Source organism: Delphinapterus leucas, chromosome 2, assembly GCF_059928025.1.
Source record: "Delphinapterus leucas isolate spDelLeu-1000000601 "Yukka" chromosome 2, BTC_Dleu_Yukka2, whole genome shotgun sequence".
In the NCBI taxonomy this organism is placed as follows: domain Eukaryota; kingdom Metazoa; phylum Chordata; class Mammalia; order Artiodactyla; family Monodontidae; genus Delphinapterus; species Delphinapterus leucas.
In genome coordinates, this window is record NC_143130.1 from 18,647,102 (window position 1) to 18,666,418 (window position 19,317).

At 41.4% G+C, this 19,317-nt stretch overlaps 1 protein-coding gene across 1 annotated transcript in view; it reads left to right on the forward strand.

Annotated features, from left to right (window-relative positions):
- The window catches only part of APBB1IP (amyloid beta precursor protein binding family B member 1 interacting protein), a 102,510-nt gene that overhangs the window by 63,869 nt on the left and 19,324 nt on the right, over nt 1–19,317 (forward strand). Inside the window, exons 8-10 of the mRNA XM_022580347.3 lie at nt 8,633–8,719; nt 13,692–13,835; nt 17,555–17,665. Coding sequence (XP_022436055.1) covers nt 8,633–8,719; nt 13,692–13,835; nt 17,555–17,665 — 342 coding nt within the window. The remainder of the gene's footprint in view (nt 1–8,632; nt 8,720–13,691; nt 13,836–17,554; nt 17,666–19,317) is intronic.

Consider the following 19,317-nt stretch of genomic DNA (forward strand, 5'->3'; position numbering starts at 1 on the left):
ACTCCGCCATTGTAATGACAGAATGGCACACACTGCTTCTTTATAGTGACATCCTTCAGATACTTGGTGGCTTTTCGGGTACGCACACACGTATTGGCCTGGGCAGTTTCACGAGTGTTCTTAAAGTGAACACGAAGAGTTGAACCTCTTGATTTGCATGATTTTGTGGGGTTTTCTGGATCAAGTGAATAGCAAACCATTTTTAGAGGTCACCTCAGGCCGCTTGCTGGAAAAGCCTAAGAACTTATTTTCATGGCAGTTTATAACAAAAGCTACATTTTATCAAATGCAGAGGGATAAACTAATGATCCAGGGAAAGAGGGAAATTGCTAGAAACTATTAATAGCTACTCTATGCTAGGCTAGAAGCTTTGCAAGTATTATCTCCAATCTTTACAACTATAAGAAGGATATATTGCTCTTCCTCTTTACAGATGAGAAAACTGAGATCAAAGATAGAAAGGAGGTCTTTGTTTGATCTTAAGACTCATTGGGGACTTTGATGAGTGGTTTTCATAGGTTGAGTCTTCTGTTCAGAGCTCTCAAGACTATAGTAAACCTGGAATGAAATTGGTAGTGACTGAGGATGTCCTCAGACAAGGTAAATTGAATACAGCTAGCAGGATGATACCACAAATGGAAACAACTGATTCAGAAGTTACTACACTGACTCAGTTTCCCACAATGAGAAGAAACTGATTGCCAGAGGCCTGGATCAGAATAAGCCCCCATTTATTCTTTTGCTGTCTCTGTAAAAGTGGATGCATAGGTCTGGCCTGGGCCACCATTCCTGAAGAACTGTGTGCTAACAGTCACATTGTTTTACATGGTAAATGACATCCTCTGTGCCCTTAGAGACAGTGGTGCCTACTCTCATAGGTCTGCAGGTGTAGATCCCTGGAGTGCTTGAGAATTCAGATTCTGTCTTTCTCCTTGGAATCTGCATTCATGACTCCAAAGTCAGCCTGTTCTTGGCCTCCCCATAGCCTGTTTGATATGTAAAATACGGATTAGTATTTGCAGCTTGACTGAGAAAGAGCTTCTGTGGCCCAGAGTATCAGTTCTTCTGGAAAATTACTAAACCATACAAAATTATGTAAAATTTCATGAAATTTTACAACACTGAAATCCTTAGTACTTAACAGGATTCTCTTACAAACTACTTACCTGCGGGGATAAGTCTAGGCAGGCGGCAGTAAAATGAATGCAAAGGGGGGTTTTGAGCTCAAATATTAGGAACAACCGTCAATAAAGATTTGGGGACATCAGTGGTGTGCTTTGCAGGCACAAATGCAAAGCACCGCCTCCACCCGTGACTTGAAAAGTGATGTTGTTCACCTGTGTCTCAGGTGTCACCTGCTGACTGTGTGGTCTTAGCAGGCTTTCTGATGACACCTGAATTCAGCGTTTCTATTTGTACAATGTGATACGGCTGCACTTCCCACCTCGCAAGGTTAAATCCAGCATGAAAACCGCTTGCAACATCACGACGTTATATATAAAAGTCAAGTCATTTGATGCCAACCGAAGTTCAGCGGTCACCTATGAGAAAAGATGAACTGAAGCATATTAAAAAAATTTAAGAGTTTATTTGAACAAAATTCGATTCGAATCCGGCAGAACCAAATCAGAAGTCATCAGGAGCACTCCTCAGCTAAGAACCAGGGGAGAGACTTACAGAGAGAAGGTACAGAAACCAAGAAAGGAAATTATTTGATTGTAGCCTAGGTAACTGTTTGTGATCGGATGCCCTTAGGTTTCGGTTTTTTGTAACCTTGAGGCTCAGATTTTGGTTTGCTTACGTAGGCTGCCCAGCATTGGAGTCCCCGCAGTCCAGTGGCCTCCTTGTCTAATTAATTTAACAAAAGTTATCTGTAATAAGGTGACGGAGAGAAACCAGATCCTGCAAATTTGTGGACCAAAAGATGCTTAATTAGGAAGGAATTTCCCCAGGATGACTGGTCTATACTTAGAGAGGTAATAGCAGATCACTTCATTTTTATTTTTTAAAATTTTTTAAACCTTTTTTAAAATTTATTTATTTTATTCATTTATTTTTGGCTGTGTTGCGTCTTCGTTGCCACGTGAGGGCTTTCTCCAGTTGCGACAAGCAAGGGCCGCTCCTCGTTGCGTGCACGGGCCTCTCATTGTGGTGGCTTCTCTCATTGCAGAGCACGGGCTCTAGGCGCGCGGGCCTCAGCAGTTGTGGCACACAGACTCACACACACTCAGTAGTTGTGGCACGCAGGCTCAGTAGTTGTGGCGCACGGGCTTAGTTGCTCCACGGCGTGTGGGATCTTCCCGGACCAGGGCTTGAACCCGTGTCCCCTGCATTGGCAGGCGGATTCTTAAGCACCGGGCCACCAGGGAAGTCCCAGATCACCTCATTTTTAAAGGAGGAAAAGCAGAGTCATGAATTCTCCTGCTGGCTGCTGTTACACCCCGCCCATTGAATAGCTACTTTGGGACATCACTGGTTTAGCTTCATGCCCAAGAGGAAGGAACCACATAGGAGTCTCACTCGTGAACCTTGATGAGGATCCAAGACTATCAGTGGTTCTTCAGAGCTACTGCTGACTCCTGGGTGTGCAGACACTGCCGTAACTGGCACTGGGGATCGCTTGGTCATGAAAAACTGCTCTACCTAGAACTTTTTAACATGATTATTGAAAGGATACAGAGGCATCTCATGGAAGCATGACCAGGCTTCTCGGGCTGGCACTGGAAAGGAATATTGTGGGGACCACAGTCGAGAGCATCTTTGCTCCGGATCTCCCTCGGACCTCTAGCTCCTGTCCCTCCGTCCCTCCACAAGCTGTGTCCTCGCCCTCCTTCTCAGTGACCCCCTTACTCTCTTCCCACACAGCCCCTTATGGCTGACCTCTATGAAGGCTGCCTCTGTGAATGAAGATCAAACTTTTGTGCTTGCAAACCCCCTAGAACAAGTTTGAGAAGTGATGTACCACCTCACACATTTGTATGTTGACATGCAAAAAAATGTTTCAGAATTTTTCATTGCAGGTTTAAATACATGCCACGAATGCAATGTCCAGCATGTTATCAATTCTGGCATTTTAATAAGCTAGCCAGTGGAACCGAAATACAGTTCCACGGCCATTTGATTCCCGGCAGCGTCCATTTACAAAGCACATGAGTAAGCTTTTTTTCATAGACTATTTTTTTAATATAAATTAACTAATTTATTTTTGGCTGCGTTGGGTCTTCGTTTCTGGGCGCAGGCTTTCTCTAGTTGCGGCGAGGGGGGGCTACTCTTTGTTGCGGTGCGTGGGCTTCTCACTGTGATGGCTTCTCTTGTTGTGGAGCACGGGCTCTAAGCATGCAGGCTTCAGTAGTTGTGGCGCATGGGCTCACTAGTTGTGGCTTGCGTGCTCTAGAGCGCAGGCTCAGTAGTTGGGGCGCGTGGGCTTAGTTGCTCCACAGCATGTGGGATCTTCCTGCACCAGGGCTCGAACCCGTGTCCCCTGCATTGGCAGGCAGATTCTTAACCACTGCGCCATGAGGGAAGTCCAGATAATAGACTATTTTTAAGAGCAGTTTTAGGTTCACAGTGTAGGGGAATAGAAATACCTGAGGTTAGGGGCAGAGTAGGGACCCTCTAAAGCATGGGGTCAGGACAGGGACCCTTTTGCCCACGTGGTCCCGCCTCTTTGGGGTAAAGTAGGTTGGGGCAGTAGAACCTTACTGTCCTAATTAAAGCAACTTTGTTGACGAAGCAGCTGAGTTTCTCCTAGTTTCTCGGTCTGGTTGGCGTTAGGAAAGTTCCTCTTCCCAGTTGACTGTAATCACAGGGTGGTCTGCTCATCCTAAAAGAGTGCCAGATGTTCAGATGAACAAATGAAACTCAGCCGTAACCCAAAGAGTTTTGTTTTCCCAGCTGCGCTGACATACAGCTCCCACTGTGCAAAGACCAGTGGGGGCCCGAAACCAAAAGAGATGCGTGAGGCCTGAGGTCTGTGTCTGGAGAGGGAGACAAACCCTGGTGTTAACATTAGCTGTTCTTCTTGCTAGGAGCCTGAAGAATCTCTTTTTCAGAGAAGGTATTGGGAAAACATATTAACGTAAGGTCGCCTGCTTGCTGTACTGCTGTTCATTTCTTTTAGTAACATCCTGTATGTTTCTGACTTCAAAATTAATATCAGTTTATTGGAAAAAAACTGAAAAGTAGAAGAAAGGAAAGTTAAATCATCCACACATTCCAACAGTCATCACTATTGATATTTCAGGCAATTTTCATTCCGTTTGTTGTTTCTTAACCAAAATTTGGTGGTGGTGATGGTTTATTTGGTTGCACGAGTGAAGAGCAGAGAGAACCACAATGTCACACTTCCCCTCGGGTGTAGAAGGGTACCAGCCACTGTGGGGGAAAATGACCTCATGGCGTCCCTCCTCTTTTCCAACCTCCGTGTCCTGCCAAGGTTCATCTCTGACCATCCGGGACCAGGCCCAGCTAGAAGGAAAATCATACAGGCATCACATTTACGGCCTCCAGGAGAGGCTCCTACTTTAAAAGAAAGTCTGGTCTTGACTTCAGTGCCCCAGAGCCCCTGAGCAACCAGTGTGGGCATGTGTATCAGCCAGGGTTGGAGACATGAACACAACCTCAGAATCCCAGTGGCTTAGAGTAGCAGGTGTTTCCTCTGTCTGGGGCCTGCAGGTCATCGGGTCCTCTGTCCACGGCTCCAGAATGTGCGTCAGATCCAGGGAGTTCCACGTGCCTCTTGTCGTCCTCGGACCAGCAGCCACCTTGACACACTCTCCTGGTGAAAGGCGAGCGTGCCGGAGAATGAGTGGAAACACACAACACCACCTCTCAGGTCCTCTGCTCAGATGGAGGCACTGTCCCTTCCACCTACGTTCTGTTGGCCGAAGCCTGTCACGTGGCCAGACCCAACATAGGGGGGCAAGGAAATGAGCTCCAGCCATTCTCGGGGGAGGCACTGCACAGTCATCACTAGATGACGGACATCGGTGAATTCTGACACAGGGCGGAAGAGAAGAATTGGGAGTGATGGTCAGGTCTTCATCAGGTGTACCCCAGCTCTAGCCAGGCTGCTTGTCCAAAGGCACCCAATATTTTTTTTAAATTGAAGTATAGTTCATTTATAGTGTTGTGTTAGTTTCAAGTGTACAGCAAAGTGATTCAGTAATACATACATATGTACATATATTCTTTTTCAGATTATTTTCCATTATAGGTTATTATAAGATATTGAATAGAGTTCCCTGTGCTATACAGTAGGTCCTTGTTGTTTACCTATTTTATATATAGTTCTGTGTGGATGTTAATCCCAGACTACTACTTTATCTGTCCCCCTCAGCCCCCCATCCCCTTTAGTAACCATAAGTTTGTTTTCTATGTCTGTGAGTCTATTTCTGTTTTGTAAATAAGTTCATTTGTGTCCTTTTCTTTAGATTCCACAAATAAGTGATACCATATGATATTTGCCTTTCTCTGTCTGACTTACTTCACTTAGTATGATAATCTCTAGGTCCATCCATGTTGTTGCAAATGGCATTATTTCATTCTTTTGATGGCTGAGTAGTATTCCATTGTATAAATATATATCACATCTTTATCCATTCATCTGTCGGTGGACATTTAGGTTGCTTCAGAGAGCCCCAATATTTATCTAACTCTGGGCGTTTTTACATGCTTTTCCTCCTGCCCTGCACACTCTCTTTATTCCTTTTTCCCTACCTCAATATGAACACCTTTCAAGGCAAAGTTCCAACTTTGACCTCCTCTGTAAGTCTTAATCATCTCGGTTCACAGTGAGTTCTTCCTCTCTGAAAACCTATAGAACTTAGCTCATTTTGCATTTATGCGGTGTCTTATATGGTTCCCCCATCTACAGATATATAGCCATCTACTTATATTTATCTTTTCAGTGTGATAGAAAGATTCTTAAGAACAGTGATATTTTACATGCAAAGGGCACTCACAAATATTTACTCGTGGATTGATAAGTGTTTATTTGATTTACTCTTTATTCCAGAAAGGCGATATTAAAAATGTAACATATTTGCTGTTTCTGTCCTATCCTGCTGCTCTCAAATCTTGCATTTTCAGAAGCTGTGAGAAAAAGAGGCAGGCTGTCACTGAAAGTCTCATTTCCCATTTTAAAGTTCCCTTATTGTTCCGCTCAGATTGTCCCCAACGGATAATTAACTTTTGAATTCTGCTGCTTGCTACAGAGCACTCCAAATTCTTACCCAAGAGCAATCCGTCCTTGCTAAGGACTGCCCTGCGTGATCTCCAGCTTGGATTTTCTTTGTGCTTTTTGCATTTTCATTAAAACAAAAACACAATATAGCACTATCACTTGGAAGGGGAAAAAAAGGTATTCAGAAGCCGAAAAAGTGAGGGGGGTCTCAGAGAAGACACGGCTACGTCCTGACCCTTCACGATAACTACATAAAATGAGACCCTTCATGTTTAGAAAGGCTCTTCCCTTATCTGTCCTGCAGAGGGCGACACGTGCCCTCCTTTTCCCAGATGATGATGAAACACACATGCCCTGGAGTCTCCCTCACAGTCTCTGTCCATTCTTTCAACTCATACAGGCTCACACTTTTTCTAGGGCCCTAAAGCAAGTGTGCTTGCTAGGAGCACACTCTACATTCACTCTCAACTAGGTCATCACTTTTTGTTTGTTTGTTTGTTTTTGGCAAAATACACATAAAATACACATAGAATTTACCATTTTAACCACTTTTAAGTGTGCAGTTCAGTGGTATTAAGCCCATCCACGCTGTCATACTGGGTTCTCTCCTATGGTGTTTAGAGCATTTTAATGCCAAGAAAAGTCATGAAAAACTCAAAGCTCTGGCACTAATTGTCCTCGGGCAAATCACTTAATCCTTCTGTTTCCTTATCTGTGAAACAGCAATCGCACCTACACTGTGGAGTTCCTGTGAGGATGAAATGACAAGCATACCTGTAAGGCCTCAGTGTAGAGTTCTGGCAGGTGGCATACGTTACATATTACATTAGTCACCGTCCTCAAGCCAAACACGTAAAATTAGAATCGTTTCCAAACCCTATAGAGTAATCACACTAATTCTCACTATGCTGTCCTTTCAAATAACACATAAAAGTTTCTTTAAAAACATATTAAAAGATAATTCAATAAGAATTATGGAAGGAGTTGTACTTGATTTATTTCCTCTCTTTAAGTTAGCAAGTTGCCATTGTTATGCATTCTATTTCTAGGAGATCTCCTAATTCTGCAAATTTTATTTGCCTGCGGTTTGCTTCCTCTCTGCCCAATACACTCTGTTCTCAAACTTCAGTGTAAGTAAAAATCATCCAGGAAGTGTGTTGGAGTGTAGATTCCCAGGCCCCCTGAGATTCCAGTTCCGTAGGTTGGCAGCCCAGGAACATGCATTTTATGGAGCATCAAGGTGGTCTGGGGATCACACTTGGAGAAACACTCCCATCGTGTCAATAAACATTTGTGTTTAGACTCAGGAGGGTCCTTAATTTAGTCACTATGCACCATGAGTACATGTTCTAGTTTTAATACATTTTTTTCAGGCACTATCTTACAAACTCTACATTTCCACATAAAAGTGCTAAATACTTTGACTGTGGCAGTGGTCACGCCTGACACAATCCACAAACAGATGTTCCAAAGAGGTGATCACGGGAGGGGGCGAGGGTCCTGCTTCCCTGAGTCGGGAGCTGCTGGAATTAGAGGAGGTTTAGTCTCTCTGCCCTTGAACTTCACTGACCTTCAATTTCAGGGGTAGTGTGGTGTGGTGGTAAGGGCACACACATCATACACACTCAGCCCCTGGTATTCATTCAGGGTGCAGTGCCCTAGCTATTTAACCTTGCTGAGCCTCGGTTTCCTAACCTGTAAAATGGGGGCACTGTCACTTACCTCACAGCCTTGCTGTTAGAATTGGGGGTGATGTTTGCAAAGCGCCTGGCTGAGGATCTGGCATGTAATAGGTACTCCCCCAAAATCGTGAGTGCTTCTAAACTGGTCTTTCTTTTGCTAAGCTGGTTCTCTTTCCAGAAATGCCCTTTCTGCTTCTCTCTGTCCTTAGAAGTTGCCAAGTAGCAAACTTTATGTTCTGATTGACCCACGTGGTTTTTAAAAATTAAAATTAGTTGCCAGTGCTTATAAAAATCCAGATTTCGTGCTTCTCTGGATAAGCCAGAATCTCTAGTCCTCAAGGCCTTGGGATCCTACATGGTGATCAAAGGCCTGGGACATGGGACACGGGCTCTACCATCCTCTGGTTCTGCGCTCTTCCAAGGGCACTGGGGTCTCCCAGCTTCCAGCATTTGACTCATGTTCTAGACCATGGAATTTAACAATTAAATGACATTGTATCCTTTGCTAGTCATCTCTCTCTTTGCTTGTTTCTTCATCGAATGTGCCCTCTGGGAGGAAGGGAAGGTGTTACTTCTGGCCAGTGGGGCAGTGGTCAGCGCTTAGCAAGTCCCTCCATAAGCACTTGATTGACAGAGACCATACACTGTGGTCGACAGTTTACTTCCTCCAGGTATGTCTCCTCTCTCCAGCAAGACCGCGAGTTCCGTGCAGTGGCTACCATGGTAATGAGCACTTACTGATTTGACCTTTTACTGTTTTATTTAGAATTTTTACTTGGATAACAGAGGAAAAAAAGAAAGCAAGGAAACAAATGAGAAAATGAATGCGAAGAACAAGGAGTCCTTGCTTGAGGTATGTTTAATTTTGTAGAGTAGAATAAAAGAGAGTTAACTGTATTTTTAAATGATTTGCTTCTCAGAACAATGGGCGATTCTGAGACACACTGAAATTTTAACTTGGGGTTTTAAAATCAAATCATTACTAAATTATAGCGATTTAGACAATTAAACTGGTTCTTGGAGTCAGTTGTTAAAAAGTTTTGCTTTCGACAATGTATTTTACTCTTCATGAAGTTGGATTCGTAATTCTTGACTAAAAGACATGAATCCACATAAAACTCATCTCTGACCATATATTTCATTGCTTATGTGCTCCACAGTCAGGCGTGACTTCTTTGCAGTGAATTCTAAGGTGCCCTTCCAGCAGCCAGGTGTGGTAGAAAGTGTGAGATTGCAGTTAAGAGATCTGATCCGAGCTTGCCTCTGCCTGTTGAAGTTCATGTGTTATTGGGCAAATCCAAGAACCTTGGTTTCCTGTATTGTATTGAATTATTACAAAGACTTGGGGAGGCAGTGGAAGCACAGCATGTAAAGTACGGTACACATGTCTGGATTATCACTTACAGGGCTGTGTTCCAGAAGTTCATTTGATGGTTAATTTTCTGAAACTTCTAATGAGTTTTCACATAGCAACTTTGCTCAAAATCAAGGCTCTGTACCCCGACCCTAATGCAGATGCACGCCAGATCACAGGTCACAAATGGGCATAGGAGCCCCAGACAGATTTTTGTTGTCCCCGACAACATGTTGACCTTTTCTTGAGTTAGGAGATTTGGGGCTTCTCTTGAAAACTCAGAAGACCTGTTGACACCTTGGCCCACATTCCCATCTGGAGCCAATTCACTGATGCTGAAGGGCACCCTCTCCCAGGCACCAAGGCCTGCCCAGACCCCTGCACAGGGTTCTAGCCCTGCCAGCACTCCCAGCCCTGTTCCCGATGGAGCAGGCCCTACAACCTTGCTGCCATGCACTCCCAAGGTCCTGGAGACAGGCTACAAGTTTTGGTTCCTGGGACCAAGAACACAGTGGGTGTTTCCCAGGGAGGCCAACGGTGGGAGTGGGGACATTCTTTCTGCATTTATCAAAGAGTCTCCAGGTTGAGTTGAGGGAGATAAAGCACCAGGCATCCCCAGCAGCAGGGAGATTCAGGTTCTGAGCATCCCCAGCAGTGATGGACACAGACAGACATGGAAGGGGAGTGAGCAGTTTCCTGACACAGCCCTTGGCCATTAATCAGTGCTTATTGCATCAGCAGCTGTCTGTAAATCAAGGACTGGTTATGCCTTGGTTTACACAATTGCCTGAATAGGTCTTGTTGGAAGACTTCAGCAGTTTTTCAAAAGCCGGATGGGAAAGAAAATACAAAGCATGTTATGCTGTGAAAAATCAGCATTATCCTGCTTTCGAACTTGGACCCCAAATCTGCTTGAATTTAAGAGATCGTTGAAGGGCTCTCGCGTCCCCCGCACATGCCTGGGCACCTCGGAGCCCCTGTGGTCGGGCCCCAGCCCGGGGTCTCCCACCACGCGCGAGGCCAGATGTGGAGGCACAGCTTGGAAAACCGGGACGAGAAGCGTTTTGTGCCAGATCGCTGCTGCTTATGTGCGGAGACAGAGTAGATCTCCTGGGGAATGAAATCAACGCGTGAGCCTCTATGGAGACCCCAAATTTAAAGCAGGGCCTGAAAAACTTGGCTGATGAGTTTGCCAAACTTCAGGATTATCGACAAGCAGAGGCTGAAAGAGTTGAAGCCGAAGTAGTCGAACCTTTGCAAGCTTCTGGAAGTGGAAGGGAGCAGGACCCTGTGGTCTGTGCCCCCCATGTCCTCAGCCTGCCTTTTGTCTGTGGAAAAACATTAGCCAAAGAATAAGCTTAATCCGAGAAGTGAGAAAATGCAGAAACAAAGGAAAACAAAGGAGACCAAATAATAATAGTTTAGTCATTAAGCAAAGTCAAGGACCTTTGGTTCCTCCTCAAGGGCCATAGATCACATTCTGCGCCATATCCGGTGAGCTGTCTTATAGGTACTGAAAACCCCACCAGGTGGAAAAAGTTAACTACATGATGACCAGACTGTAGCCATGACATAAGCTGCCACAATTCCAAGAATCGGCCTCAAAGAAATGGAAACAAACCGACCCTGGAACCTAAGATTAACTGTACCTAAAACAATCAAGATGACGCTGATCAGACCACCGATGATCAATGTCAAGATGACGGTCAGAGCTGACTGTGCTGCTTCTGCATGTAGCCCCCTCCCTCCACCTATAAAAGCTCTTGCCCTCTGACTGTCAGTGGGGGGAGTCGGCCTCTGGAGAGGCGTCTGCCCTCCCCACCAGTTGCCGGCATTCAAAATACAGCAAAGTTTCCTTTCCACCAGACTGGCCTCTTTATAATGACTTTTGAGCAGCAAGCAGCTGGACCCCACTTTCGGTTACGGAACCCACTGTAAAAATGAAACGAGATGACCTCAAAGCAACATTAACAGCAAAGAATTGAGGAGCTAAACAGTTAACTCAGAAAGAACACGTCAGAGAAGCCCATCTGATCGACATGTTATTTCACAGGCAGAAACTGAATTACAGGGACTTCCCTGGTGGCACAGTGGTTAAGAATCCACCTGCCACTGCAGGGGACACGGGTTCAAGCCCTGGTCCGGGAAGATCCCACATGCTGCAGAGCAGCGAAGCCCGTGCACCACAACTACTGAACCTGTGCTCTAGAGCCCACGAGCCACAACTGCTGAGCCCGCAAGCCACAACTACTGAGCCCGTGTGCCACAACTACTGAAGCCCGTGTGCCACAACTACTGAAGCCCGCACGCCTAGAGCCTGTGCTCTGCAACAAGAGAAGCCACCGCAATGAGAAGCCTGCACATCGCAACAGAGAGTAGCCCCCCTTGCCGCAACTAGAGAAACCCCGCGCACCGCAATGAAGACCCAATGCAACCAAACATTAATTAATTAATTAATTTTTTTAAAAGAAGCTGAATTACAAAGAGCTACAATGTATGCTATTCGAACAACTCATCATCTGGAGGAAACTACTGACAATTTTGAAAAGCAGAAAACAAAGAATATAAAGACTATATTTTCAGAATTTATCACTATCGAAATGTTATTTCACGGCAAAGCTTTAGACGTCTCCACTACTACCTACCAAAATACACAAAAGATTGGTGAAGAAGATTTAGAGGTTTTCTGAAATTCTCTGTATCCACCAGATTGTTCATCCCGTTTAGATATCATAAGAGCAAATTCAAAGTCACGTCTTCAGAGATCAGTGTCAGCTAAGTGTGCATCTGGAACAGGACAGGTATCCACCTGTCGACTAAGAAAGGATCAACAAGCAGAAGATGACGATGAAGAGGATGAAGGCTTAGATGTTAGAAACGAAGAAAATGAAATTTCTTAAGTAAACTTTGCACTTCCATTTTCATCTTAAAGGGCTCGGAATCCAGAATTACTAAAACTGTAAAACATTATACTGGCTTGATACGTTAAACCTCAAAATGAAATCCTACTGGAAATGGAGGAATTATTAAAGGAAATTTATGCGGACCAAAAAAAAAAAAAAAAAAGAGAGAGAGATTATTGACAAGGCAACTAATACCAGCTAAACTGGGGGAAACTGGGAAAGATATGAACAAAGATGTCACCCAGATCCACTACACATACATTTACTTGAAGGATGCAAAATTAAGTTTATTCTGCTTTTATGAGACTGAATGAAAGGAGGTTGAGAGTTATAAAAAACCAAAGCCAAAAATAAGTTTGAGTGTTTGAACTGAAAGATAGAATAATATGTAATTTTCTTGTACTGCTTTTAAAAGAAATTTATTAAGAATTATATACTTCTATGCATGTTTTGAGTTTGAAACATCTGCACCTAGAAAATGTACTTTGTCACTATCCTTTTCTGATACTACAGTATTAATAATTGTCTTCTTTCTTCTTTGATAAGAAACTATCCCCTGAAAAGGAAATCTCGCCATTTTTGACAACATGGATGGAACTTGAGTGCTAAGTGAAATAAGTCAGACAGAGAAAGACAAATAGCTGTATGTCTCATCTATGTGTGGAATCAAAAAACAAAAAACCTGAAATCATAGATACACAGAAGAGATTTGTGGTTGCCAGAGGCGGGGGTAGGGATGCATGAAATGGCTAAAGGGGGTCAAGAGGTACAAACTTCCAGTTATAAAATAAATAAGTCCTGGGGATGTAATGTACGGCATGGTGACTATAGCTAACAATACTGTATTGTATATTTGAAAGTTGCTAAAAGAGTAGATCTTAAAAGTTCTCATCATAAGAAAAAAAGGATGTGTAACTGCGTGAGGTGATAGATGTTAACTACACTTAAGATGGTGATCATTTTGCAATATATACATACATCAGATCATTAGGTTGTATACTGAAAACTAATACATATTCTATATCAATTGTATCTCAATGTAAAAGAAAAGAAAATTATGCCAAAAATAAAATATTAATGTACAAAATATTTTATGTATAGAATTGTATATTTTAATTTTTCCATTTACTAGCAGTGAAACAGTAATTTTTTCACTTACAGGCACAGGAATAAGTTTTCTATTTATCAACTTACAGTAACAGAAATAGACTTTAGGTAATGCTTTCTTTTATAATATACCAAGATTGTACTCACAACCTTCCTTATGAAGCTGGGGCTATCGTTACTCTGATTTTGCAAGTAAAGGCACCGAGGTTGAGTCACTTGCTCAGGGTCACAGAGCTAAGTGGTCAAGAAGCCTGGAAGTCTAACTCAGGAGCTGAGACTCAACCACCATGTTCTTCCTGTCTTTTGGCAAATGGTATGCAGTGTCAATATATGCATTCAATCAAAGCTGTAGACAAAACGATTTTTAGCTTGAAGGCTAGTTGGCCACAGTTTGTTTAAATGTGAACAAAATATGTGTTTTATCTTTCATGGGTTTTATATCGTTGGAATCTCAATTTCAGGAGAGTTTTTGTGGAACATCCATCATTGTGCCAGAACTAGAGGGAGCTCTTTATTTGAAAGAAGATGGGAAGAAATCCTGGAAAAGGCGCTATTTTCTTTTACGAGCTTCTGGAATTTATTATGTCCCCAAAGGAAAGACTAAGGTCAGAAAAAAAAGATATGCTTTTGCAAAAAGGCATTTCATGAAAGTGAAAGTAAAGAAATCCTCAGGTGGTAATTTAAATACATTCTACTTTGCTGTGAGATTCATGTTACTACAATGTTTATACAGATACATATCCTATTAGGACAGAATTACAGAAATCCTGAATCTTTCCACTGCTCTCTCTTGAAGGTGAAGAGTTTTATCTACTTTAAAGTCAGGTTTCAGAAATTATGACTGAAGCGCTTTTTTAGAAATTAATTTGTTTCTTCACATATCGATCTTTGAGGACTTTTTTCCCCCCTTTTTACTCTATTGTTCTGTAGTCATTACAGTAAAACTTCTTTTATCTGGAATCATAGTGGTATTAGAAGTCTTGATAGAGTTTAATTTAGATTTTAGCTTTTATAACTTGAATATTTAAATTGTTCTCTGAATTATATGCATTTCCCTGCCTAACTTAGCAGAGTATCTTAGATATCATTTCACTTCTACTTGGTAATTTAGGATTATTGCCTCAAATCTACAAGCACATAGTAAATTTGTCTTCTTTGAAATGTAATTTTAACTCTCATTCTAACTCTAAGACCTTTCTTAGATGATGGCCATTTCCATCCTTTGCTCACCTTTGCAAAGTTGTAGTCTGTCTCTCTTTCTATATCTGGAGTAAGCCAAATCGTCTTGCCTTCACTGCCAAATCCAGGGCACCCCCCAACGGCATATTTTCAAATTGCAAGCTGCTTCTAATAAGGCTTGACCCACATCCCTTGCAGGTGAAGTCATAGTGACTATCCAGGGCTATTCCCACTAGTTAGAAGACTGTCATCTCTGTGGAATGCAGGAGAGCATTATGGGAAATTCTTGGTCCAGAGCAGCTACCACTCCTATTTCGTTTCAGTCTTAGAATTCATACTTTCCCCATCTGTGCTATCTTCATTCCAGTCCCAAGCGTGGGGGGCATAACAGTTGACCCACAAATTATTTGTTTTATTTTAGAGATGTTATGTCTTCGGCATTTACATATAAGTGAGACATACAAGCCTATCAAAAACAACACACTTAGGGACGAAAATTAGAAGCATTCACATTGGAGTTGGACAGGCATCCTTTCTGTCTCTGCTGCCATTAACACTAATGGAGGAACTAGCCAGGAAGTCAAGAAAAAGAATAACAAGTATAATTACTGGAAAAGAAGAGGCAAAACTCTCTTTATTCACAGTCAACATGATTGTCTACCAGACAATATAAGACACTCAACTGAAAAACTTAAGAGTTTGGTCCCAGTGGACCAAATAAACTTACCAAATAAGAAATTGTTTTCCTTTATATAAACAATATGCAAATTAAATATGCTGCAAAAGATTCCATGCATTGCAAGAACAAAAAAATACAAAATACCTGACAATAAACTTAACAAGAAAGGTTCAAGATCTTATATGGCATAAAATAGAAAACTTAATAAAGGAAATGAGTTCGAACTGAATAAACAGAAATGTACAATGTTGCTAGATGAAAAGATATTAATTCTCCCCCCAATTTTTCTATATATTCAATTCCAATAAAAAAATGTCAATAGGATTCTTTTTACTTGAAGTTCAAAAACTGATTCTAAAATTCATCAGAAAGAGATGCGGTTCCAAAACAGACACACACAAAAATTTTAAAGAACATTATGGAAGAACCCCTCCTCCCAAATGTCAAAACATTAGACAAAAACAGTACAGGAAGAGAAAACAGATCAACAGAGAGCCATCTAACATAAGAGAAATTCAAGTGAGCATTTTATAGCAGTGGGGAAAGAATGTGATACTCAACAAATAGCATTGAAATAATTGTATATCCATTAAAAAATATAGCTTCCTACCTCATACCATGTTCCAAATTAAATCTTACGTTGATTAAATGTATTTGGACAAAATTACAAAATATTAGGAGAAAATATATGGTCAATATTCTCATAATTTGGCAGTGGGGAAGCCTTCTTAAACAAGACTAAAAACTCAAAATTTTAACAAAGAAAATTGGCAGATTTGACTATATAAAGTTGTGTTTAACTCTCCTTATGGCCAGAGATACCAAACAAGAAGTTAAAGACTAGCTCTAGAGTCTGAGAGTACATTTGCAGCGTGTATAACCTGGTATGAATATCCATAAAAAGACTTCAGCAACTCATTAAGAAAAAGATAAACACACTCATAGAAAAACAGCTATGCTTACTGAGAATTCACAGAAACAGAAATATCAGTAGCCAGTGAATAATTAAAAAGTTTCTCTATCTTATTAGTAATCGGGAAAATGTAAATAAGTGAAATTTCTCCTCCCGTGAGATTGATAACACTAACAATATTGATGATATGCAAATTTCATCAGGAGTGGGTAAGAAAAATGGGCACTCTTATGTACGGAAGTTTGTAATGTAAGCTAGTACAGCCAACTTGGGGGACAGTTTAGCAAAATTTTTGCAAATATAATAGGGAATACCCCTTCCAAGGACAGCTCCATGTTTGGCAATCTACCCCACAGAAACATTTGCTCATATGCACAATATATTTTGTAATAGCAAAATATCGAAGTAACCACTAGTCATCTATAGTAGGATGGTGGTACTGTTATGCAACTATACAAAGAATGTGATATATCCTTTCATATGTCCTAACATAGAAAGACCCCAAGATATATTGTTAAGAAAAAGAACAAAGTCATGGAAAAATATTGAGAGTAAAATCTCATTTATATTTTAATAATTGTATATATGTATGTGGGTATGTCTGCACATACATAGGTATATAAATGTATCCCCAAAAACATTTGGAAGAATGTCTTCTCTGGAGAAGAGAATGAAATTAGAAAAAAAAAGAGTGATGAAGGAAAATTTTTGTTTTACTATATATAAAATAACTTATTTTTAAAATTATGATGAATATGTTTTATTTTTCTAATAAAAAAACTAAAACTTTGAAAATCAGAAGAAAACATCTTACAAGAAAAAAGTATACTACCATATATAAAGGAATAATTGTGCATTGAGATGTAGCAATTCTACCCTTTATTTTTTTATTCATTAACTCAGTAAAGAATTATAGAACGTGAGGGGGAAAAAGTAACAGAACAAATTTGTAATTGAAGTGTAACCAAATATGTAGATTAGAGGTTGATGTCTTCTCAATGCATATTATATATGGAGGAGAGGGTTGTTTCCACAGCAACACCACCAGCCCTAAAGAGAAGGCATGAAAGGAATCTTTTCTCCTCAGGAAGAAGTGTATGAAGTGTGTGCGAATTTTCTGAGCATCAAATTTACCTCTCATTGTTCATCCTGAGGGGGACTTTTTTCTAAATGCTCAGTCATGAAATCCATCAATGACTTAGAATGGCAAAAGACAAAATGAAATATTTGACTAGGTGCTCGGTCACCTTGTCTGAACCCCATCAGTAATGATTCCAGTCATCTCTGGGAGTCCACGCGTAGGTGCTAGAACAGCAGTATAATCTTTTGCTCCACTTTTGGTCTGTGGCATGCTGTTTTGCCTGGATGTGCTCTTTCCTTCTTAAAATGTAGGCTTGGGTTTTAGAAAGCTATACGTGGTAGATGCTTATATAAATTACCTGAAATTCTGTATTTTCCTACTAAAATGTAATGCCTCGTTGTGCCATGAAGAACGACCTTAGAAAAATATTACTTGTCAGCTAGGTTGAGGTTATTTTTTCCTTCTCTTTCAGACATCTCGAGATCTGGCATGTTTTATACAGTTTGAAAATGTCAACATTTACTATGGGATTCAGTGTAAAATGAAATACAAAGCACCCACTGACTACTGCTTTGTTTTAAAGGTAGGTTTAAGAAGTCCTTACTTTAGATCTGTAAGCAATTTAAGGTAATGTTTCCTTTTAAGAAGAAAAATGTTAAATGTTATACAGTTAACTACAAGTATAACATAATAAGCTTTTTATTGTAAACCAAAATAGGAAAGGGGGAAACATTTCTACCAACTCAGATCATTTCTCCAAAGCCTGTTATTTGAGTCTCAAACTTTCAAGTCAATCTGTCTGGATTTCTTCATCACTTTATGAAAAAGAGAACTCTATATTTTGAACAAATTTTAGTTACAATTTTATTGACAAGACAATCAGTCTTTTAGTTCTTTATTTATCAGACTCTTATTCCATTGTAAGACATCTTTAGAAATTAGGAAGTTGACAAGATTTTCTAGAAAAATATAGAAAATACAAAAAATAGGAAAATATATCTTTTTCTAAAAATAGCATTACTGGGTCTTGAAACTTTTTAAGGTGCATATTATCAAAAGGCAATAGGTATTATCAGGTGTCTGGTAAGGTTGACATTAGCACCATATTTTGGAAGGTTGGGCAAAAGTAACTTTTTTTTTTTTCCTTGCGGTACGCGGGCCTCTCACCGCTGTGGCCCCTCCCGCCGCGGAGCACAGGCTCCGGACGCGCAGGCCCAGCGGCCACGGCTCGCGGGACCCTCCCAGACCGGGGAACGAACCCGCGTCCCCTGCATCGGCAGACGGACCCCCAACCACTGCGCCACCAGGGAAGCCCCAAAAGTAACTTTTATCTGCCAGCTGTAACGACTGACCCCTAGAAATGAACTCAGGGAATTTATGCAGCTGTTCTGGCCACGCCATTTTCTCCGACCTCACAGATTCCTTTCCCTTCACAGCCTCACACCAGAGAGCAGGGGTTAGCACATCCCACTTGGCCCCAGTGCAGGGCTGTGTACAGAATTTTTTTTTCCTACAAATATACTTCATTTTTTATTATTTCTTAATTGAAGTATAGTTGCTGTGCAGTGTTATATAAGTTACAGGTGTACAATATAGCGATTCACAATTTTTAAAGGTTATACTCCATTTATAGTTATTATAAAATATTGGCTATATTCCCTGTGTTATACAGTATATCTTTGTAGCTTATTTTATACCTAATGGTTTGTACCTCTTAATCCCCAACCCCAATATTGCCCCTCCCTGAAATCCCCCAGAATTTCTCCTTTCTGAATCAGGGTTCCTCTGTTTCCTTCTGGGTTAGAAGTCTATGGAACAGGTGTTAACGAGACCAGGTTCCTGGTGAGGCACCTTTGTATGTCCGTCACCCATCCACCCCCAGGAAGACCCCATTACCATGTTTCTGGAAACATCCGAAGCTGGACTCTGTGTGTGCATGTGTGCTCCTGGCAAAGCTGTCACCTCTCCCGAGGAAGTAGGCCAGTCTATACTATAGGTTTACATCATTTTCACAAATTCAGGACAGTGCTTACATTTACATTGGTAGCAGACATATTCTTTGTCAAGAACCCTGTCACTTGAGGTGATCATGAACCCACTCCATCATTTCAGAGGCGCCCACACTCGTGTGCCACTGTCACACGCCTGTTACTCCAGGAGTTGGGTATCGCCTTGACCCAACCATTCTCAAAACCCTGATGGGGCACAAGCAGCCTGGGCATCCCCTTCTACTGC